The sequence below is a fragment of the Triticum urartu genome, chromosome 1A (assembly GCF_056163025.1).
Source record: "Triticum urartu cultivar PI428250 chromosome 1A, HENAU_Tu73, whole genome shotgun sequence".
Lineage (NCBI taxonomy): Eukaryota > Viridiplantae > Streptophyta > Magnoliopsida > Poales > Poaceae > Triticum > Triticum urartu.
Genome location: NC_141873.1, coordinates 93936470 through 93955220, shown reverse-complemented (window position 1 = coordinate 93955220; position 18751 = coordinate 93936470). Strand labels below are relative to the sequence as shown.

The 18751-nt window shown below is 48.2% G+C and overlaps 1 protein-coding gene across 1 annotated transcript in view; it reads right to left on the bottom strand.

The window, feature by feature from the left end:
• Positions 1 to 15788, bottom strand: part of LOC147990206 (uncharacterized) — a 35399-nt gene extending 19611 nt beyond the window's left edge. Inside the window, exons 1-3 of the mRNA XM_087525052.1 lie at positions 15704 to 15788; positions 12904 to 12912; positions 8463 to 8593 (exon numbers count right to left, since the gene is read on the bottom strand). Coding sequence (XP_087381178.1) covers positions 8463 to 8593; positions 12904 to 12912; positions 15704 to 15788 — 225 coding nt within the window. The remainder of the gene's footprint in view (positions 1 to 8462; positions 8594 to 12903; positions 12913 to 15703) is intronic.
• Between the last annotated feature and the right edge of the window lie 2963 nt (positions 15789 to 18751).

Below are 18751 nucleotides of genomic sequence, written 5' to 3'. Positions count from 1 at the left end.
GATTTGGCGTCGTTTTGATCGACCAAAGAACCACCGGTAGCTCCTCGATCCAGCTTCTTCCGCACTTGTGCAGCCTGTCGAAAGTTCTGGTCTTGAGCCCGCGCAGCACCTCGGCGTTTGCCCTCTCCGCTTGACCGTTGCTTTTCGGGTGAGCAACAAAAGCGAAGCAGACCTTGGCGCCGAGATCTTGGACGTACTGCATGAAGGTGTGGCTCGTAAATTGTGTGCTGTTGTCGGTGATTATCCGGTTAGGGATCCCGAAGCGGCAGACAATCGACCTGAAGAACTTGACGGCTGACTGTGCGGTCACCTTCCTCACTGGTTCCACTTCCGGCCACTTTGTGAACTTGTTGATTGCGACGTACAAGTACTCAAAGCCCCCGACAGCTCGGGGGACGGGGCCGAGGATGTCGAGCCCCCAGACCGAAAATGGCTAGGATAAAGGGATCGTCTGGAGAGCTTGAGCTGGCTGGTGTATCTGCTTGGAATGGAACTGGCACGCTTCACACTTGGTTACTTGTGCAGTTGCATCCTGGAGGGCTGTTGGCCAGAAGAAACCTTGCCGGAACGCTTTGCCGACGAGTCCTCTTGCGCCAATGTGGTGTCCACATATGCCTCCATGTATCTCTGCCAACAGCTTTTGTCCGTCTTCCCGGGGAATACACCTCAATTTCACACCGTTGAGTCTTCTTCTGTACAGTGTCTTGTCGACGAACTGGTACATACTTGACTACCGGGCTACTCTTTCGGCTTCTTCTTGCTCTTCGGGAAGTTCTCCTGTCTGAAGGAAACGGACAATCTGCTGCGCCCACGTTGGAGCCTGTGGCTCGACAACAAGGACTAAAGGCAACTCTGCTGCCGCGGGAACATCCGCTTCTACGGCGAGAAGCTGTGTCTCTGCCGGAGCTTGACGTTCCCCGACAAGTTTGCCGGGAGCTTCAGCTTCAACGGAACAAACCCTGGGGCTTGCCGGAGCATCTTGCTCCCCGGCGCTCTTGGCGTTGATCTTGGAGATTGCTGCGGGAATATCCGCTTCTACGGCGAGAAGTTGTGTCTCTGCCGGAGCGTGACATTCCGCGACAAACTTGCCGGGAGCTTCTGCTTCAACGGAACAAGCCCTAGGGCTTGCCGGAGCAGACTACTCCTCAGCGCCTTCGGTGTTGATCTTGGGGACCTTCTTGGCGGCGGCTTCGGGAAGCTCTGCCGGCAGGTAGTCACCAGGAGTCAACTTCCTCTTCTTGCTTTGTCCAGTTGATGGTGTTACGGACGGTTGGGTCAGCTTGAGCACAAAGGTCCCTGGTTCCACAGGTAGCTTAAGTGCGGCGCACTTTGACAGGCCATCAGCAAGGGCGTTCTGAGATCTCGGAACGTGCTCCATTTGTAGGCCGTCAAAGCGCTCTTCTAGCTTTCTCACTTCGTCGACGTAAGCTTCCATCAACGGGCTCTGATAATTCTTGTTTACTTGGCGGACGACAAGCTGTGAGTCACCCCTGACAATGAGCTTCTTGATCCCAAGGTCTGCCGCGATCCTGAGACCGGCAAGCAATCCCTCATACTCTGCAGTATTGTTCGTTGCTTGCTCCTTGGGAAAGTGCATCTGGACTATGTACTTGAGGTGCTCTCCGGTGGGCGCGATAAGCAGCACACCAGCGCCGGCGCCTTGCAGCGAGAAGGCACCATCAAAGTACATCAGCCACTCTCTGCTTGCTTCTTTGCCGGGGATGCTCGTCTCCGGAATTTCTTCATCCGGAGTTGGCGTCCATTCCGCTATGAATTCTTCCAATGCTCTGCTCTGGATAGTTGAAGTGCTTTCAAACTTGAGACCAAAGCCTGACAGTTCCAGTGCCCACTCAACAATCCTGCCCGTCGCTTCTGGATTCTGCAGTATCCTCTTCAGCGGAAAGCGAGTGACAACTGTGATCTCATGTGCTTGGAAGTAATGGCGCAGCTTTCTCGAGGCCATGAGAAGGCCGAAAAGCAGCTTCTGCACACCAGAGTACCTTGACCTAGCCCCCTGCAGGAGGGAACTGACAAAGTAAACTGGGCGCTGCACCATTTTCTTCCGCGCCTCCTCATGCATCTGCGCAGATCCATCTTTGTCGGGACCAGAGCTTGTCAAGGAAGTCCCCTGCTTGTCGCTGGATGTGCTCGCCGCGGTTGCTGGCTCATCATCTGCCTCCCTCTCTGCTACCAACGCAGCACTAACCACTTGATTGGTTGCCGCTATGTACAGCAGCAACTTCTCTTGCAGCTTAGGCGCGACAAGTATTGGAGGGGAGGACAGGTATCTCTTCAGGTCTTGCAGCACAGCCTCCGCTTCCGGAGTCCATTTCATTGGACCTGCCTTTTTCAATAATTTGAAAAACGGCAGGGCGCGCTCGGCAGACCGAGAAATAAACCTGCTGAGAGCAGCCACGCAACCGGCAAGTTTCTTTACATCCTTGACGCGCTTTGGTGCTTCAATTTGCTCAATGGCCTTGATCTTGTCGGGGTTGGCTTCAATTCCCCGCTGAGACACGAAGAACCCGGGAAGCTTGCCGGAGGGAACTCCGAACACGCACTTCTCTGGGTTGAGCTTGAGGCTGATCTTGCGCAGATTTGCGAAGGTCTCGTCCAAGTTTTGGATCAGGGTTGCTCTGTCCTTGCTCTTGACCACTATATCATCCATGTAGGCTTCCACATTTCTGTGTATTTGTGGCTCAAGAGCAATATGGACTACTCTTGCAAATGTCGAACCAGCATTCTTTAATCCGAAAGGCATCCGTACGAAACAGTACGTGCCACATGGAGTAATAAATGCGGTCTTCTCTTCATCCTCCTCTGCCATGAAGATCTGATGATACCCGGAGTATGCATCAAGAAATGAAAGCAAATCACACCCAGCTGTGGAGTCAACAATCTGGTCAATGCGCGGCAAAGGAAATGGGTCTTTGGGACAAGCTTTGTTAACATCAGTGAAATCGATGCAAAGCCTCCATTTCCCGTTTGCCTTGCGCACGACTACAGGATTGGCCAACCACGTGGGATGGAGCACTCCTCTGACGAGGCCTGCTGCTTCCAGTTTCTTGATTTCCTCCGCAATGAATTCTTGGCGCTCCACCGCCTGCTTCCGGACTTTCTGCTTGACGGGCCGCGCATGAGGACAAACGGCAAGGTGGTGCTCAATCACTTTCCTGGGAACACCGGGGATGTCAGACGGTTGCCATGCAAACACGTCGACATTCGCCCGCAGGAAAGCAACGAGCACGCCTTCCTATTTAGGATCAAGCGCGGCACTGATGGTGAAGGTACCACCAGTGCCATCCTCCTTGGCGGACACCTTCTTCGTCTCTGGTGGAGCCGCCATCGTCTTCTTGTGCTTGCCGGTGGAGCTCGATGGTGCGTCCTCGACGGTAGCACAGCACTCCGAAGAGGCGCGCTTGCCGGAGTGGGCATCAGAGCTTTTGCCGGACTTGGTCTTCTTGCTGGTGGAGCTCGATGGTGTGTCCTCGACGGCAGCACAGCACTCCGAAGAGGTGCGCTTGCCGGAGTGGGCATCAGAGCTCTTGCCGGCCTTGGTCTTCTTGCCCCCGGGAGCTTCACCGACAAGTGGACGGCGATCTGCCGTGGCTGCTGCTTCCCGGTAGATCTTGTCAGCACAGATAAGCACATCCTTCCTGTCGCCAGGGACAGAGATGACGCTTATCGGGCCTGGCATCTTCAGTATGTTGTATGCATAATGAGAGGCCGCCATGAACTTGGCGAGTGCTGGACGGCCAAGTATCCCGTTGTAAGGCAATGGGATGTCGGCAACGTCGAACGTGACCCTCTCAGTCCTGAAGTTCAGCTGGCTGCCAAATGTTACCGGTAGCGTGACCTTCCCCTTCGGCTTGCTCCTTCCCGGATTGATCCCTTGGAATGTGCCGGTCTCTTCGAGCTCGCTGTCGGGGATCTGGAGTTTTTGGAGCACAGCGGAGGAGATCAGATTCAAGCCGGCCCCGCCGTCAACTAGCATCTTGGTGACTTTGAGGTTGCGGATAGTTGGTGACACCAACATCGGCAAGCACCCGACTGCGGTTGTGCGATCGGGGTGATCCTCAATGTCGAAGATGATAGGCGTGCTGGACCACTTCAGAAGCTTGCGTGATTCGATAGGTGGTTCTGCTGCATTAACCTCCCGCACCCACTGTTTGAGTCGGCGGCGCGAGGTATGCAGAGAAGCACCACCGTCAACACACAAGACCTCTGTGGCTTTCTGAAACTCCTGCTCGCTGGTCTCGACATCATCCAGGTCTTCGTCGCTGTCGTCGTCGTCTTCATCCTTGTCGCGACCGCGGGGAGGCCTGTCTCCTTGCCGCTGCTTGGCCTTGCCGCGGCGTTCTCCCTGGACGGTGCGCTTCTGGCCGGATTTCTCGGCACGCCCTTGGGCTCTCTCCTTGTCGCGCCGCTCGTACTCAGCCCTCTGTTGCTGGACGAGCTGCTCGACTTTCTTGCAGCTCTGGAGGTCATGGCCCTTGGTGCGGTGAATCTTGCAGTATTGCTTGTCGGAGCCGTCCTGCTTGTCGGCGGCGGCCACGGCCTGGCAGTTGGTGCATGCGGCAACCTCCTTGCCGGAGCTACCAACTGTAGCCTTCTTGGCGCCACCTTCGCTGCCGGACTACTCAACGACTAGCAGCTCTTTGTTCTGCTTCTTCCTGTTGTTGCGCCGCCGGCTTTTCTTTGCTGGGGCAGCATCTTCACTGTCAGATCCTTCCGCTCCAGTCTTTTCTCCGGGGAGTCTCCTCCCTTCCTCAGCACGCGCACATTTGTCGGCCAGGGCGTACAGCTCCCTGACGTCCCTAATCCGGCACATCGCCATCTCCTCCCGCATCCTGCGGTTACGCATGTTCTGATGGAATGCGCTGATGACCGCGGCGGGGTGGACGTCTGGGATGTTGTACTGTACACGGCTGAATCTTTGGATGTACTTGTGCAGGGGCTCCCCTTCCTTCTGGACGAGCAGATGGAGATCGCTCTCTTGGCCATGAGGTTTGTGACCGCCTGTAAAGGCGCCGACAAACTGATGGCACAGCTCAGCCCAGGAGGATATGGAGTTGTCCGGCAAGTGCATGAGCCAGGACCTGACGTTGGGCTTGAGCACCAACGGGAAGTAATTGGCAAGGATCTTGTCGTCCCGCCCCCCAGCAGCCTGCACCGCGATGGTGTAGATGCTGAGGAACTCTGACAGATGCGACTTGCCGTCATACTTCTCCGGCACATCCGGCTTGAAGTTCTTCGTACTGGGCCACTGGACTTGCCGCAGCTCACGAGTGAAGCAGGGCAACCTACCGTGTACGGCAAGTCGCCTGGTTCCCGGCGCATGCATGTCGACAGAGGGCCCAGCGTGCTGGTCTGACTGACATCGCGCCTCTCTTCGACGCTCGATACGAGTGCGAGCATCTTCCTGCTGTCGTTCTTGAAGAACCTGGCGTTGATCGCGACGAGCTCGCGGACCCGACGACGCGGTGGAGTCGCCGTCGAGGTGGATCCGGCGGGTCGGCAATCTTGGCCTTCGGGGTGGGGAGTGCACGGAGGTTGCACCCCCACCGGTCTTGTCGTCACCGGTTCGTGCCCGGCTGACTCGCTGCGGCTGCGATGTGGTCGGCTGCCGAGGAGTGTCGCCGTTGGCAAAGCCGATGAGACTCTGGATAGTGGCCCTCCAGTCGTCGATCTTGTCCGGCGCTGGAGGGTAGTCTAGGAGCAGCTGAGCTCGCGCCAGAGCTTCGGCTGCGGTGGCGGGCGGCGGTAGCGAACGGTGCGAGGAGCGGGATAAGCTCGGACTTCTAACTATGTTAGAAGGAGCAGTATCTCGTCCAGGCGACCGCGTCTCGCTCGCGCCGGCTTGTTGACGCGCATGGTGGACCTGGGCGCTCCGGGATCCACCAGCTCGATCTTGATCCAGCGAGCGCATGGTACCGTGAGTACCATGACGCTGCCGGTCCCGCGCCTCCTGAGATGGGCGCGGTGCATGCACGGACGCCGAGGTCTTGGAGTGCGCCCGGTCGTTGTGGGAGCCAGCCACGCCACCGATGGGCAGCGCAGCCTTGCCCTGGGACCTGGCAGCACCGTGAGTTCCCTCGTCGATGCGTGCCCTTCCGCCGGTGCCTGCCCCACCATCCGTTTGCTCCGGCGGTGGGTGGCTCGGCGCGGACGGAGCAGCTGCCTCCGAAACTTTCTTCTTCGGCGGCATGTTGATGAAGATGGTGAAGATCGATGAAGAAGATGAAGATCTAGCCCGCGAGAACGCCGGATCTGATTCACACAACTTCGACGCCCCCCTACCTGGCGCGCCAGAGATGCCGGGGTTTCTGATCCATGGACACCTATGGGACCGGCGGACCGGGTCCCTTTTGGTTCGGCGGGGGGCGGAGGTTGCGCAAAGAGCAGATCGAGGCGAAGCACGCGGGCGGCTGGTCGCGCGAGGAGTAAATCGGGGCGAAGCACGCGAGCGATTTACCCAGGTTCGGGCCGCACGGATGCGTAAAACCCTACTCCTGCTTTGTGGTTTGGTATTGATTTCTAGCTCGGGAGCGCGGGGTGCTACAGTGCACACCGGCGACTAGCGAGACTGTGGGCGTTGGAATGGCCTCCTCCCGAAGGCTCTCAAAATGGCCGATCCCCCTCTACATTGCACACGGGCCTCCTTTTATACTCAAGGGGTTACCGACATAGAGCAACGGGGGCCAAGGGCAAAAATGGAAAGGGTGCCGTGGATAGGTGCAGCTAGGTGCTGTAGTAGACACAGCTACCCGCTACAGTGTTATCATACCTAACCCTGACGGCAGGGGACAAGGGCATTAAATGTCCGTCTGTGTCACCTAGACATCACCGAAAGGGACCGCTAGGGACGCCACCGTCTTGCCACGATGGTTGTCTTGTCAGCGCCTGCGTGCCACCGCACGCCCCTAGCTGCACAACCTCCTGCCACGTGCGCTTGGGAGGAGCCCCAGAGCAACACGTGGGTGGATGTGTTGGAGCGCGGGCGTGGAGTGGGGGCTTGCCGCGGCAAGCGCCTTGCCGCGGCCGTCGACTTGTCGCTTCCGGGAGCTTGTCGCTCACCGGGCCTTGTCGGGGCGCGTAGCGCGCCGCGGCAAGTTCCTTGGAATGCCTTGGATGGCCTTCCCGGCAAGCGCCTCCTGCCGGGGCCTTGGGACGCTTCTGGTGGCCTTCCCGGCAAGCTCCTCTTGCCGGGGTCTTGCCTTCTTCCCGGCAAGCTCCTCTTGCCGGGGTCTTGTCTTGAGTACTTTGTTCTTGAATGGTCTTCAAAGGGACCACGGAGGATCTTGGCGGTGACCTAGCAGGCCTTGCCGCGGGACGCTGCGACTGCCCGTGCACAAGTTCGGGGTACTAAGGGTACCCCTACTTTAGTACACCGACATCATGGAACAATCAAAAATTATAGATAAGTTGGAGACGTATCAATGACCGTAGTTTGAGGAGTTCATGTATTCACAATGTGTTAATGCTTTGGTCTAGTACTCTATTGAAAGGAGGCCTTAATCTCCCTTAGTTTTCAATAGGACCCTGCTGCCACGGGAGGGTAGGACAAAAGATGGCATGCAAGTTCTTTTCCATAAGCACGTATGACTATATTCGGAATACATGCCTACATTACATTGATGAACTGGAGCTAGTTCTCTGTCACCCTAGGTTATGACTGTTACATGATCGATCGCATCCGACATAATTCTCCATCACCGATCCAATGCCTACGAGCTTTTCCTATATTGTTCTTCGCTAATTTACTTTTCCGTTGCTATTGTCACAATCACTACAAAACCCAAAAATATTACTTTTGCTATCGTTACCACTACTATCATATTACTTTGCTACTAAATACCTTGCTGCAGATATTAAGTTTCCACATGTGGTTGAATTAACAACTCAGCTGCTAATACTTGAGAATATTCTTTGGCTCCCCTTGTGTCAAATCAATAAATTTGGGTTGAATACTCTACCCTCGGAAACTGTTGCGATCCCCTATACTTGTGGGTTATCATGCACACACATTGAACAACATAGCTGATATAACTACATATTGTGGACATATTGTGAACAACAGAGCTAATATAACTTGAACCAAATAACTTGAGTAGCATTAAAAAACCCAATCTTTGAGCACTAAAAACAAATCTAATAAGCATCATGGCATTAAAAACCCCAATCTGTTCACAACATTTAGCATTTTTGCAATGAATTTATCCAAATCTAAAAACAAATCTGAAAACCCCAATCATTGCAGCACCTAAAATCATAGTTCACAACATCTAGCTAGCATTTTTGCAACCAATTTATCTAACAAACCCTAGTCCAAAAACCCCCATCACCCCAACCCATACAAAAAAACCCGGCCCATCCGTCAAACCAATTACTCTAACCATCTGAACTGCTATATGAATCACAATCGAACTAACTCTACAAGTTAAGCAAGTGCAAATGAATACCTGCTCCTCCACGACAGGCGGCACAATGGGGGCATCGGGATGGACTGCACCGCTCGACACCGTCACCTTCTGCAGCGATGAGGCGGAGCCTGCCACATTCGCAGCGGTTGCGAGTTTCCCCGCACCGCCGACTGATACGTCTCCAACGTATCTATAATTTTTGATTGCTCCGTGCTATATTATCTACTGTTTTGGACATTATTGGGATTTATTATCCACTTTTATATTATTTTTGGGACTAACCTATTAACCGGAGGCCCAGCCCAGAATTGCTGTTTTTTTCCTATTTTAGGGTTTCGAAGAAAAGGAATATCAAACGGAGTCCAAACGGAATGAAACCTTCAGGAACGTGATTTTCTCACCGAACATGATCCAGGAGACTTGGACCCTACGTCAAGAAATAAAGGAGGAAGCCACGAGGTAGGGGGGCGTGCCTACCCCCCCAAGCACGCCCTCCACCCTCGTGGGCCCCCTGTTGCTCCACCGACGTACTCCTTCCTCCTATATATACCTACGTACCCCCAAACGATCAGAGACAGAGCCAAAACCCTAATTCCACCGCCGCAACCTTCTGTATCCACGAGATCCCATCTTGGGGCCTATTTCGGAGCTCCGCCAAAGGGGGCATCCATCACGGAGGGCTTCTACATCAACACCATAGCCTCTCCGATGAAGTGTGAGTAGTTTACCTCAGACCTTCGGGTCCATAGTTATTAGCTAGATGGCTTCTTCTCTCTTTTTGGATCTCAATACAATGTTCTCCCCCTCTCTTGTGGAGATCTATTCGATGTAATATTCTTTCTTGCGGTGTGTTTGTTGAGACCGATGAATTGTGGGTTTATGAGCAAGATTATCTATGAACAATATTTGAATCTTCTTTGAATTCTTTTATGTATGATTGGTTACCTTTGCAAGTCTCTTCGAATTATCAGTTTGGTTTGGCCTACTAGATTGACCTTTCTTGCAATGGGAGAAGTGCTTAGCTTTCGATTCAATCTTGCGGTGTCCTTTCCCAGTGATAGTAGGGGAAGCAAGGCACGTATTGTATTGTTGCCATCGAGGATAACAAGATGGTTTTTTTATCATATTGCATGAATTTATCCCTCTACATCATGTCATCTTGCTTAAGGCGTTACTCTGTTTTCATGAACTTAATACTCTAGATGCATGCTGGATAGCGGTCGATGAGTGGAGTAATAGTAGTAGATGCAGGCAGGAGTTGGTCTACTTGTCTCGGACGTGATGCCTATATACATGATCATACCTATATATTCTCATAACTATGCTCAATTCTTTCAATTGCTCAACAGTAGTCCGTTCACCCACCGTAAAATACTTATGCTCTTGAGAGAAGCCACTAGTGAAACCTATGGCCCCTGGGTCTATCTTCATCATATTAATCTTCCAATACTTAGTTATTTCCTTTGCTTTTTACTTTGCTTTTATTTTACTTTGCATCCTTATCACAAAAATACCAAAAATATTATCTTATCATATCTATCAGATCTCACTCTCGTAAGTGACAGTGAAGGGTTTGACAACCCCTTATCGCGTTGGTTGCGAGGAGTTATTTGTTTTGTGCAGGTACGAGGGACTCGCGCGTAGCCTCCTACTAGATTGATACCTTGGTTCTCAAAAACTGAGGGAAATACTTACGCTACTTTGCTGCATCATCCTTTGCTCTTCAAGGAAATCCAACGCAGTGCTCAAGAGGTAGCAAGAAGATTTCTGGCACCGTTGCCGGGGAGGTTCGCGCAAGTCGAGATTTGACTCCCGACAACGAGCCATTTCTGGCGCCGTTGCCGGGGAGTCTACGCAAAAGTCAACATACCAAGTACCCATCACAACCCTTATCTCCCGCATTACATTATTTGCCATTGCCTCTCGTTTTCCTCTCCCCCACTTCACCCTTGCCGTTTTATTCGCCCCCCCTCTCTCTCTATCCTCCCTCTCTTTTTCTATTTGCCTCTTTTTTACTTTTGCACTTTCTGCCATTATGTCTAAAATTGGGGAAATTATTGTCGATATGGACAATAATACTATCATGAAAAATTCTAATGCTCCTGCTGAAGAACCCCCTATATTACATACAAAAAAATTCCGTATTGGTAGTGGTAATATTATTGGAAAAGGAGTTATCCAAGATTTATTTACTTGTGCCGGTGCTTTGCCTTCTATGGGTAGTTCTATCCTTCATAGAACTAGTAGTCTTGCAGACGCTATTGCCATGCTTGTAGTTGAACTTGAAAGACAATTCATGCACATGCACCCTTGCATACAAAGGATTTTTCTAGAATTTTCTAATATTGAGCATTCTTCTGTTAAGCGTGCCGCTACGATATTTTTGGCTCATGAGTTCAGATTCATAATAAAAGAGGCCAAAGAAATCTTTGCACATTATAGGATGGACGCTTGCCGTCCTCCCATAGAGGCTATCCTTTTTTATCAAGAAGAAATAATGCGTTTTCAATCCCTAGACTATGTTGCTTTCAATGAAAATCTTAGAAAAAGGGTTCCTAACAATGTTTTAGTTGATAGAATTTCTGAACTTAATGATGATTTGGCCATTCGAAATAATGAACTAGGATATTCTCTTGAGTTTAGGCTCACAAAGTTCTGTCAAAAGAATATTTATAATGATGAATTGGTTGTGCAACAAAAGGGCCAAAGGAGGAACCTATACCTCCAAGGTTGATCTTGGGGACTTCTGTCCCATTAAATTTAGCCCTTTTGATTACTTTTGCTTGTCTCAAAGAAAACTTGCTGCCGAACGTAGAGAATATGAAAAGATTTTTAATGATCTATCTTACTATTATGGCAATACCTAGATCTATCCTTGCTTTTTATGCCTAGCTAGGGGCGTTAAACGATAGCGTTTGTTGGGAGGCAATCCAATTTTATTTTCATTCCTTTCCTTTTGCTCCTTTTTAGTAATAAATAATTTACATAGCCTCTTTTTTGGTTGTGTTTTTGTGTTTAATTAGTGTTTGTGCCAAGTAGAACCATTGGGAAGACTTGGGGGAAGTCTTGTTATCTTGCTGTAAAAAACAGAAACTTTAGCGCTCACGAGAACTGCTGCCATTTTTATTTGTAAAGTTCTATTTAGTTAATTCTTTTTGCAGATGATTAATAGATAAATTCCTCACGTCCAGCAATTTATTTTAGAATTTTTGGGGTTCCAGATCTCGCGCCAGCTACAGATTACTACAGACTGTTCTGTTTTTGACAGATTCTGTTTTTCGTGAGTTGTTTGCTTATTTTAATGAATCTATGGCTAGTAAAATAGTTTATAAACCATAGAGAAGTTGGAATACAGTAGGTTTAACACCAATATAAATAAATAATTATTTAATTATAGTACCTTGAAGTGGTCTTTTATTTTCTTTCGCTAACGGAGCTCACGAGATTTTCTACTTTAAGTTTTGTGTTGTGAAGTTTTCAAGTTTTGGGTAAAGATTTGATGGATTATGGAATAAAGAGTCGAAAGAGCCTAAGCTTGGGGATGCCCATGGAACCCCAAGATAATCGAAGGACACCTAAAGGCCAAAGCTTGGAGATGCCCCGGAAGGCATCCCCTCTTTCGTCTACTTCCATCGGCAACTTTACTTGCAGCTATATTTTTATTCACCACATGGTATGTGTTTTGCTTGCAGCGTCTTGTATGATTTGAGTCTTTGATTTTTAGTTTACCAAAATCATCCTTGCTGTACACACCTTTTGAGAGAGCCATACATGATTTGGAATTTGTTAGAATACTCTATGTGCTTCACTTATATCTTTTGAGTTATATAGTTTTGCTCTAGTACTTCACTAATATCTTTTAGAGCACGGTGGTGGATTTGTTTTATAGAAACTATTGATCTCTCATGCTTCACTTAGATTATTTTGAGAGTCTTAAATAACATGGCAATTTGCTTAAATAATCCTAATAAGCTAGGTATTCAAGATTAGTAAAAAAATTCTTATGAGTGTTTTGAATACTAAGAGAAGTTTGATGCTTGATGATTGTTTTGAGATATGGAGGTAATAATATCAAAGTCGTGCTAGTTGAGTAGTTGTGAATTTGAGAAATGCTTGTGTTGAAGTTTGCAAGTCCTGTAGCATGCACGTATGGTAAACGTTATGTAACAAATTTGAAACATGAGGTGTTCTTTGATTGTCCTCCTTATGAGTGGCGGTCGGGGACGAGCGATGGTCTTTTCCTACCAATCTATCCCACTAGGAGCATGCACGTAGTGCTTGGTTTTTGATGACTTGTAGATTTTTGCAATAAGTATGTGAGTTCTTTATGACTAATGCTGATTCCATGGATTATACGCACTCTCACCCTTCCATCATTGCTAGCCTCTTCGGTACCGTGCATTGCCCTTTCTCACATTGAGAATTGGTGCAAACTTCGCCGGTGCATCCAAACCCCGTGATATGATACGCTCTTTCACACATAAACCTCCTTATATCTTCCTCAAAACAACCACCATACCTACCTATTATGGCATTTCCATAGCCATTCCGAGATATATTTCCATGCAACTTTCCACCATTCCGTTTATCATGACACATTCATCATTGTCATATTTCTTAGCATGATCATGTAGTTGACATAGTATTTGTGGCAAAGCCACCATTCATAATTCTTTCATACATGTCACTCTTGGTTCATTGCATATCCCATACACCGCCAGAGGCATTCATATAGAGTCATCTTTTGTTCTAGCATCGAGTTGTAATCATTGAGTTGTAAATAAATAGAAGTATGATGATCATCATTTTCTAGAGCATTGTCCCAAGTGAGGAATTAAAAAAAAGGGGAAGAGAAAGGCCATAAAAAAGAATAGAAGGCCCAAAAAAGAGAGAGAGAGAAAAAAGAGAGAAGGGACAATGCTACTATCCTTTGCCACACTTGTGCTTCAAAGTAGCACCATAATCTTCATGATAGAGAGTCTCTTGTTTTGTCCCTTTCATATACTAGTGGGAATTTTTCATTATAGAACTTGGCTTGTATATTCCAACAATGGGCCTCCTCAAGTGCCCTAGGTCTTCGTGAGCAAGCAAGTTGGATGCACACCCACTTAGTTTCTTTTGTTGAGCTTTCATACATTTATAGCTCTAGTGGATCCGTTGCATGGCAATCCCTACTCCTTGCATTGACATCAATCGATGGGCATCTCCATAGCCCATTGATTAGCCTCGTTGATGTGAGACTTTCTCATTTTTTGTCTTCTCCATATAACCCCCATCATCATCATATTCTATTCCACCCATAGTGCTATGTCCATGGCTCACGCTCATATATTGCGTGAAAGTTTATAGGTTTGAGATTACTAAAGTATGAAACAATTGCTTGGCTTGTCATCGGGGTTGTGCATGATGAGAACATTCTTGTGTGACGAAAATGGAGCATGACTAAACTATATGATTTTGTAGGGATGAACTTTCTTTGGCCATCTTATTTTGAGAAGACATGATTGCTTTGTTAGTATGCTTGAAGTATTATTGTTTTTATGTCAATATTAAACTTTTATCTTGAATATTTCGGATCTGAATATTCATACCACAATTAAGAAGAATTACATTAAAATTATGCCAAGTAGCACTTCACATCAAAAATTATCTTTTTTATCATTTACCTACTCGAGGACGAGCAGGAATTAAGCTTGGGGATGCTTGATACATCTCCAACGTATCTATAATTTTTTATTGCTCCATGCTATATTATATTCTGTTTTGGACATTATTGGGCTTTATTATACACTTTTATATTATTTTTGGGACTAACCTATTAACCGGAGGCCCAGCCCAAAATTGCTATTTTTTTTGCCTATTTTAGGGTTTCGAAGAAAAGGAATATCAAACGGAGTCCAAACGGAATGAAACCTTCGGGAACGTGATTTTCTCACCGAACATGATCCAGGAGACTTGGACCCTATGTCAAGAAATAAAGGAGGAAGCCACGAGGTAGGGGGGCGCGCCTACCCCCCCAGGCACGCCCTCCACCCTTGTGGGCCCCCTGTTGCTCCACTGACGTAATCCTGCCTCCAATATATACCTACGTACCCCCAAATGATCAGAGACGAAGCAAAAACCCTAATTCCACCGCTGCAACCTTCTGTATCCATGAGATCCCATCTTGGGGCCTGTTCCGGAGCTCCGCCGAAGGGGGCATCCATCACGGAGGGCTTCTACGTCAACACCATAGCCTCTCCGATGAAGTGTGAGTAGTTTACCTCAGACCTTCGGGTCCATAGTTATTAGCTAGATGGCTTCTTCTCTCTTTTTGGATCTCAATACAATGTTCTCCCCCTCTCTTGTGGAGATCTATTCGATGTAATCTTCTTTTTTGCGGTGTGTTTGTTGAGACCGATGAATTGTGTATTTATGATCAAGATTATCTATGAAAAATATTTGAATCTTCTTTGAATTCTTTTATGTATGATTGGTTATGTTTGCAAGTCTCTTCAAATTATCAGTTTGGTTTGGCCTACTAGATTGATCTTTCTTGCAATGGGAGAAGTGCTTAGCTTTGGGTTCAATCTTGCGGTGTCCTTTCCCAGTGACAGTAGGGCAGCAAGGCATGTATTGTATTGTTGCCATTGAGGATAACAAGATGGGGTTTTATCATATGGCATGAATTTATCCCTCTACATCATGTCATCTTGCTTAAGGCATTACTCTGTTTTCATGAACTTAATACTCTAGATGCATGCTGGATAGCGGTCGATGAGTGGAGTAATAGTAGTAGATGCAGGCAGGAGTCGGTCTACTTGTCTCGGACGTGATGCCTATATACATGATCATACCTAGATGTTCTCATAACTATGCTCAATTCTGGCAATTGCTCAACAGTAATTTGTTCACCCACCGTAAAATACTGATGCTCTTGAGAGAAGCCACTAGTGAAACCTATGGCCCCCGGGTCTATCTTCATCATATTAATCTTCCAATAGTTAGTTATTTCCTTTGCTTTTATTTTACTTTGCATCTTTATCACAAAAATACCAAAAATATTATCTTATCATATCTATCAGATCTCACTCTCGTAAGTGACCGTGAAGGGATTGACAACCCCTTATCGCGTTGGTTGCGAGGAGTTATTTGTTTTGTGCAGGTACGAGGGACTCGCGCGTAGCCTCCTACTGGATTGATACCTTGGTTCTCAAAAACTAAGGGAAATACTTACGCTACTTTGCTGCATCATCCTTTCCTCTTCAAGGAAATCCAACGCAGTGCTCAAGAGGTAGCACCGACATCCGCGGTCACCGCGCCCTGACCCTGTAGCTCCACCACATCTCCGGCCGCTGCGCCGGCATCGCCATGAGCGTCGGCCATCTAATAGATGGAGGTGATGAAGGTGAGGAAGAGGATGCGGTGGGTGAGAGTGAGACGGTGCGGTGGAGGCAGTGGAGGAGAGCGAGACGACGATGGCGTGCAGAGGAAGACGATGCGCTAGCGAGTGGATTTGGGGGAAAATGGTAGGGGCGATGGTGGTAGTTGCCCTCTTTATATGATGGGATGTTTCAGGCATGTCCATGGACACGTGCTACCCCACGACCGTGGTCTTGCATGCGCCCACGTATATGCGGCCCCACTCGTCAGCTAACGGTCAAAGACATTGACCCGACGACAACGTCCGTTATAACCAGTTATGAGGGTTTCGGGCAAGGGAGTGGGGAAAAGTGAGCAAAAGTTAACAGAGTGGGGATGAATGAGTAGAGCTAAGGAACCAGGGGCACAGAAATAAAAATCCCAAAATACTATCAGGTACTAAGTTCATGATAAATTAAAGTTCAATTAATCATATTACTTAAGAACTCCCACTTAGATAGGCATCCCTCTAATCATCTAAGTAATCACATGATCCACATCAACTAAACCATGTCCGATCATCACGTGAGATGGAGTAGTTTTCAATGGTGAACATCACTATGTTGATCATATCTACTATATGATTCACGCTCGACCTTTCAGTCTCAGTGTTCCGAGGCCATATCTGCATATGCTAGGCTCGTCAAGTTTAACCCGAGTATTCTGCGTGTGCAAAACTGGCTTGCACCCGTTGTATGTGAACGTAGAGCTTATCACACCCAATCATCAAGTGGTGTCTCGGCACGACGAACTGTAGCAACGGTGCATACTCAGGGAGAACACTTATACCTTGAAATTTAGTGAGAGATCATCTTATAATGCTACCTCCGTACTAAGAAAAATAAGATGCATAAAGGATAAACATCACATGCAATCAATATAAGTGATATGATATGGCCATCATCATCTTGTGCCTTTGATCTCCATCTCCAAAGCACCATCATGATCACCATCATCACCGTCTTGACACCTTGATCTCCATCGTAGCATCGTTGCCGTCTCACCAACTATTGCTTCTATGACTATCGCTACCGCTTAGTGATAAAGTAAAGCAATTACATGGCGATTGCATTTCATACAATAAAGCGACAACCATATGGCTCCTGCCAGTTGCCGATAACTGTGTTACAAAACAAGATCATCTCATACAACAATTTATATAATCACGTCTTGACCATATCACATCACAACATGCCCTGCAAAAACAAGTTAGACATCCTCTACTTTGTTGTTGCAAGTTTTACGTGGCTGGTACGGGCTTAGCAAGAACCGTTCTTACCTACGCATCAAAAACCACAACGCGGTATAGTGATTGCTTTTTGATCTTCAAAAAGAACCCTGTTCATTGAATCCGATTCAACTAAAGTTGGAGAAACTGACACCCGCCAGCCACCTGTGTGCAAAGCACGTCGGTAGAACCAGTCTCATGAACGTGGTCATGTAATGTCGGTCCGGGCCGCTTCATCCAACAATACCGTCGAATCAAGAAACAACTAGTGATGGCAAGCAATATGTATATACCCACGCCCACAACTCCTTTGTGTTCTACTCATGCATATAACATCTACGCATAGACCTGCCTCGGATGCCACTGTTGGGGAACGCAGTATTTCAAAAAATTCCTACAATCATGCAAGATCTATCTAGGGATGCATAGCAACGAGAGGGGAGAGTATGTCTACGTACCCTCGTAGACTGAAAGCGGAAGCGTTAAGAAACTCGGTTGATGTAGTCGAACATCTTCGCGATCCAACCGGTCTACTATCGAACGCATGGCACCTCCGCGATCTGCACACTTTCAGCTCGGTGACGTCCCTCGTACTCTTGATCCAGTTGAGGCCGAGGGAGAGTTTTTCAGCACGACGGCGTGTTGACGGTGATGATGAAGTTACCGGCGCTGGGCTTCGCTTAAGCACTACGACGATATGACCGAGGTGTGTATCTCTGGAGGGGGGCACCACACACGGCTAAAACAATTATCAACTTGTGTGTCTATGGGGTGCCCCCTCCCCCGTATATAAAGGAGGGGAGGAGGGGCCGGCCAGCCCTCATGGTGCGCCCCAAGGGGGGATTCCTACTCCTACTAGGAGTACGTTTCCCCCCTTTCCTAGTCCTAATAGGAGGGGGAAGGAAGGGGAAGAGAAGAAGAAGGAAAGGGGGGTTGGCCCCTCCCAATTCGGATTGGGCTTGGGGGGGGGGGGCGCCCCCCACCTCTTGGCCGCCTCCTCTCTCTTCCACTAAAGCCCATGTAGGCCCATTAAGCCCCCGGGGGGTTCCGGTAACCCCCCGGTACTCCGGTATATGCCCAAACTCATCCGAAACCATTCCGGTGTCCAAACATAACCTTCCAATATATCAATCTTCATGTCTCGACCATTTTGAGACTCCTCGTCATGTCCGTGATCACATCCGGGACTCCAAACTACCTTCAGTACAACAAAACACATAAACCCATAATACAGATCGTCATCAAACGTTAAGCATGGGGACCCTACGGGTTAGAGAACTATGTAGACATGACCGAGACTCATCTCTGGTCAGTAACCAATAGCGGAACCTGGATGCTCGTATTGGTTCCTACATATTCTATGAAGATCTTTATCAATCAAACCGCATAACAACGTACGTTGTTCCCTTTGTCATCAGTATGTTACTTGCCCGAGATTCGATCGTCGGTATCATCATACCTAGTTCAATCTTGTTACCGGCAAGTGTCTTTAGTCGTTCCGTAATGCAACATCCTGTAACTAACTCATTAGTCACATTGCTTGCAAGGCTTATAGTGATGTGCATTACCGAGAGGTCCCAGAGATACCTCTCTGACAATCGGAGTGACAAATCCTAATCTCGATCTATGCCAACTCAACAAACACCATCAGAGACACCTATAGAGCATCTTTATAATCACCCAGTTACATTGTGACGTT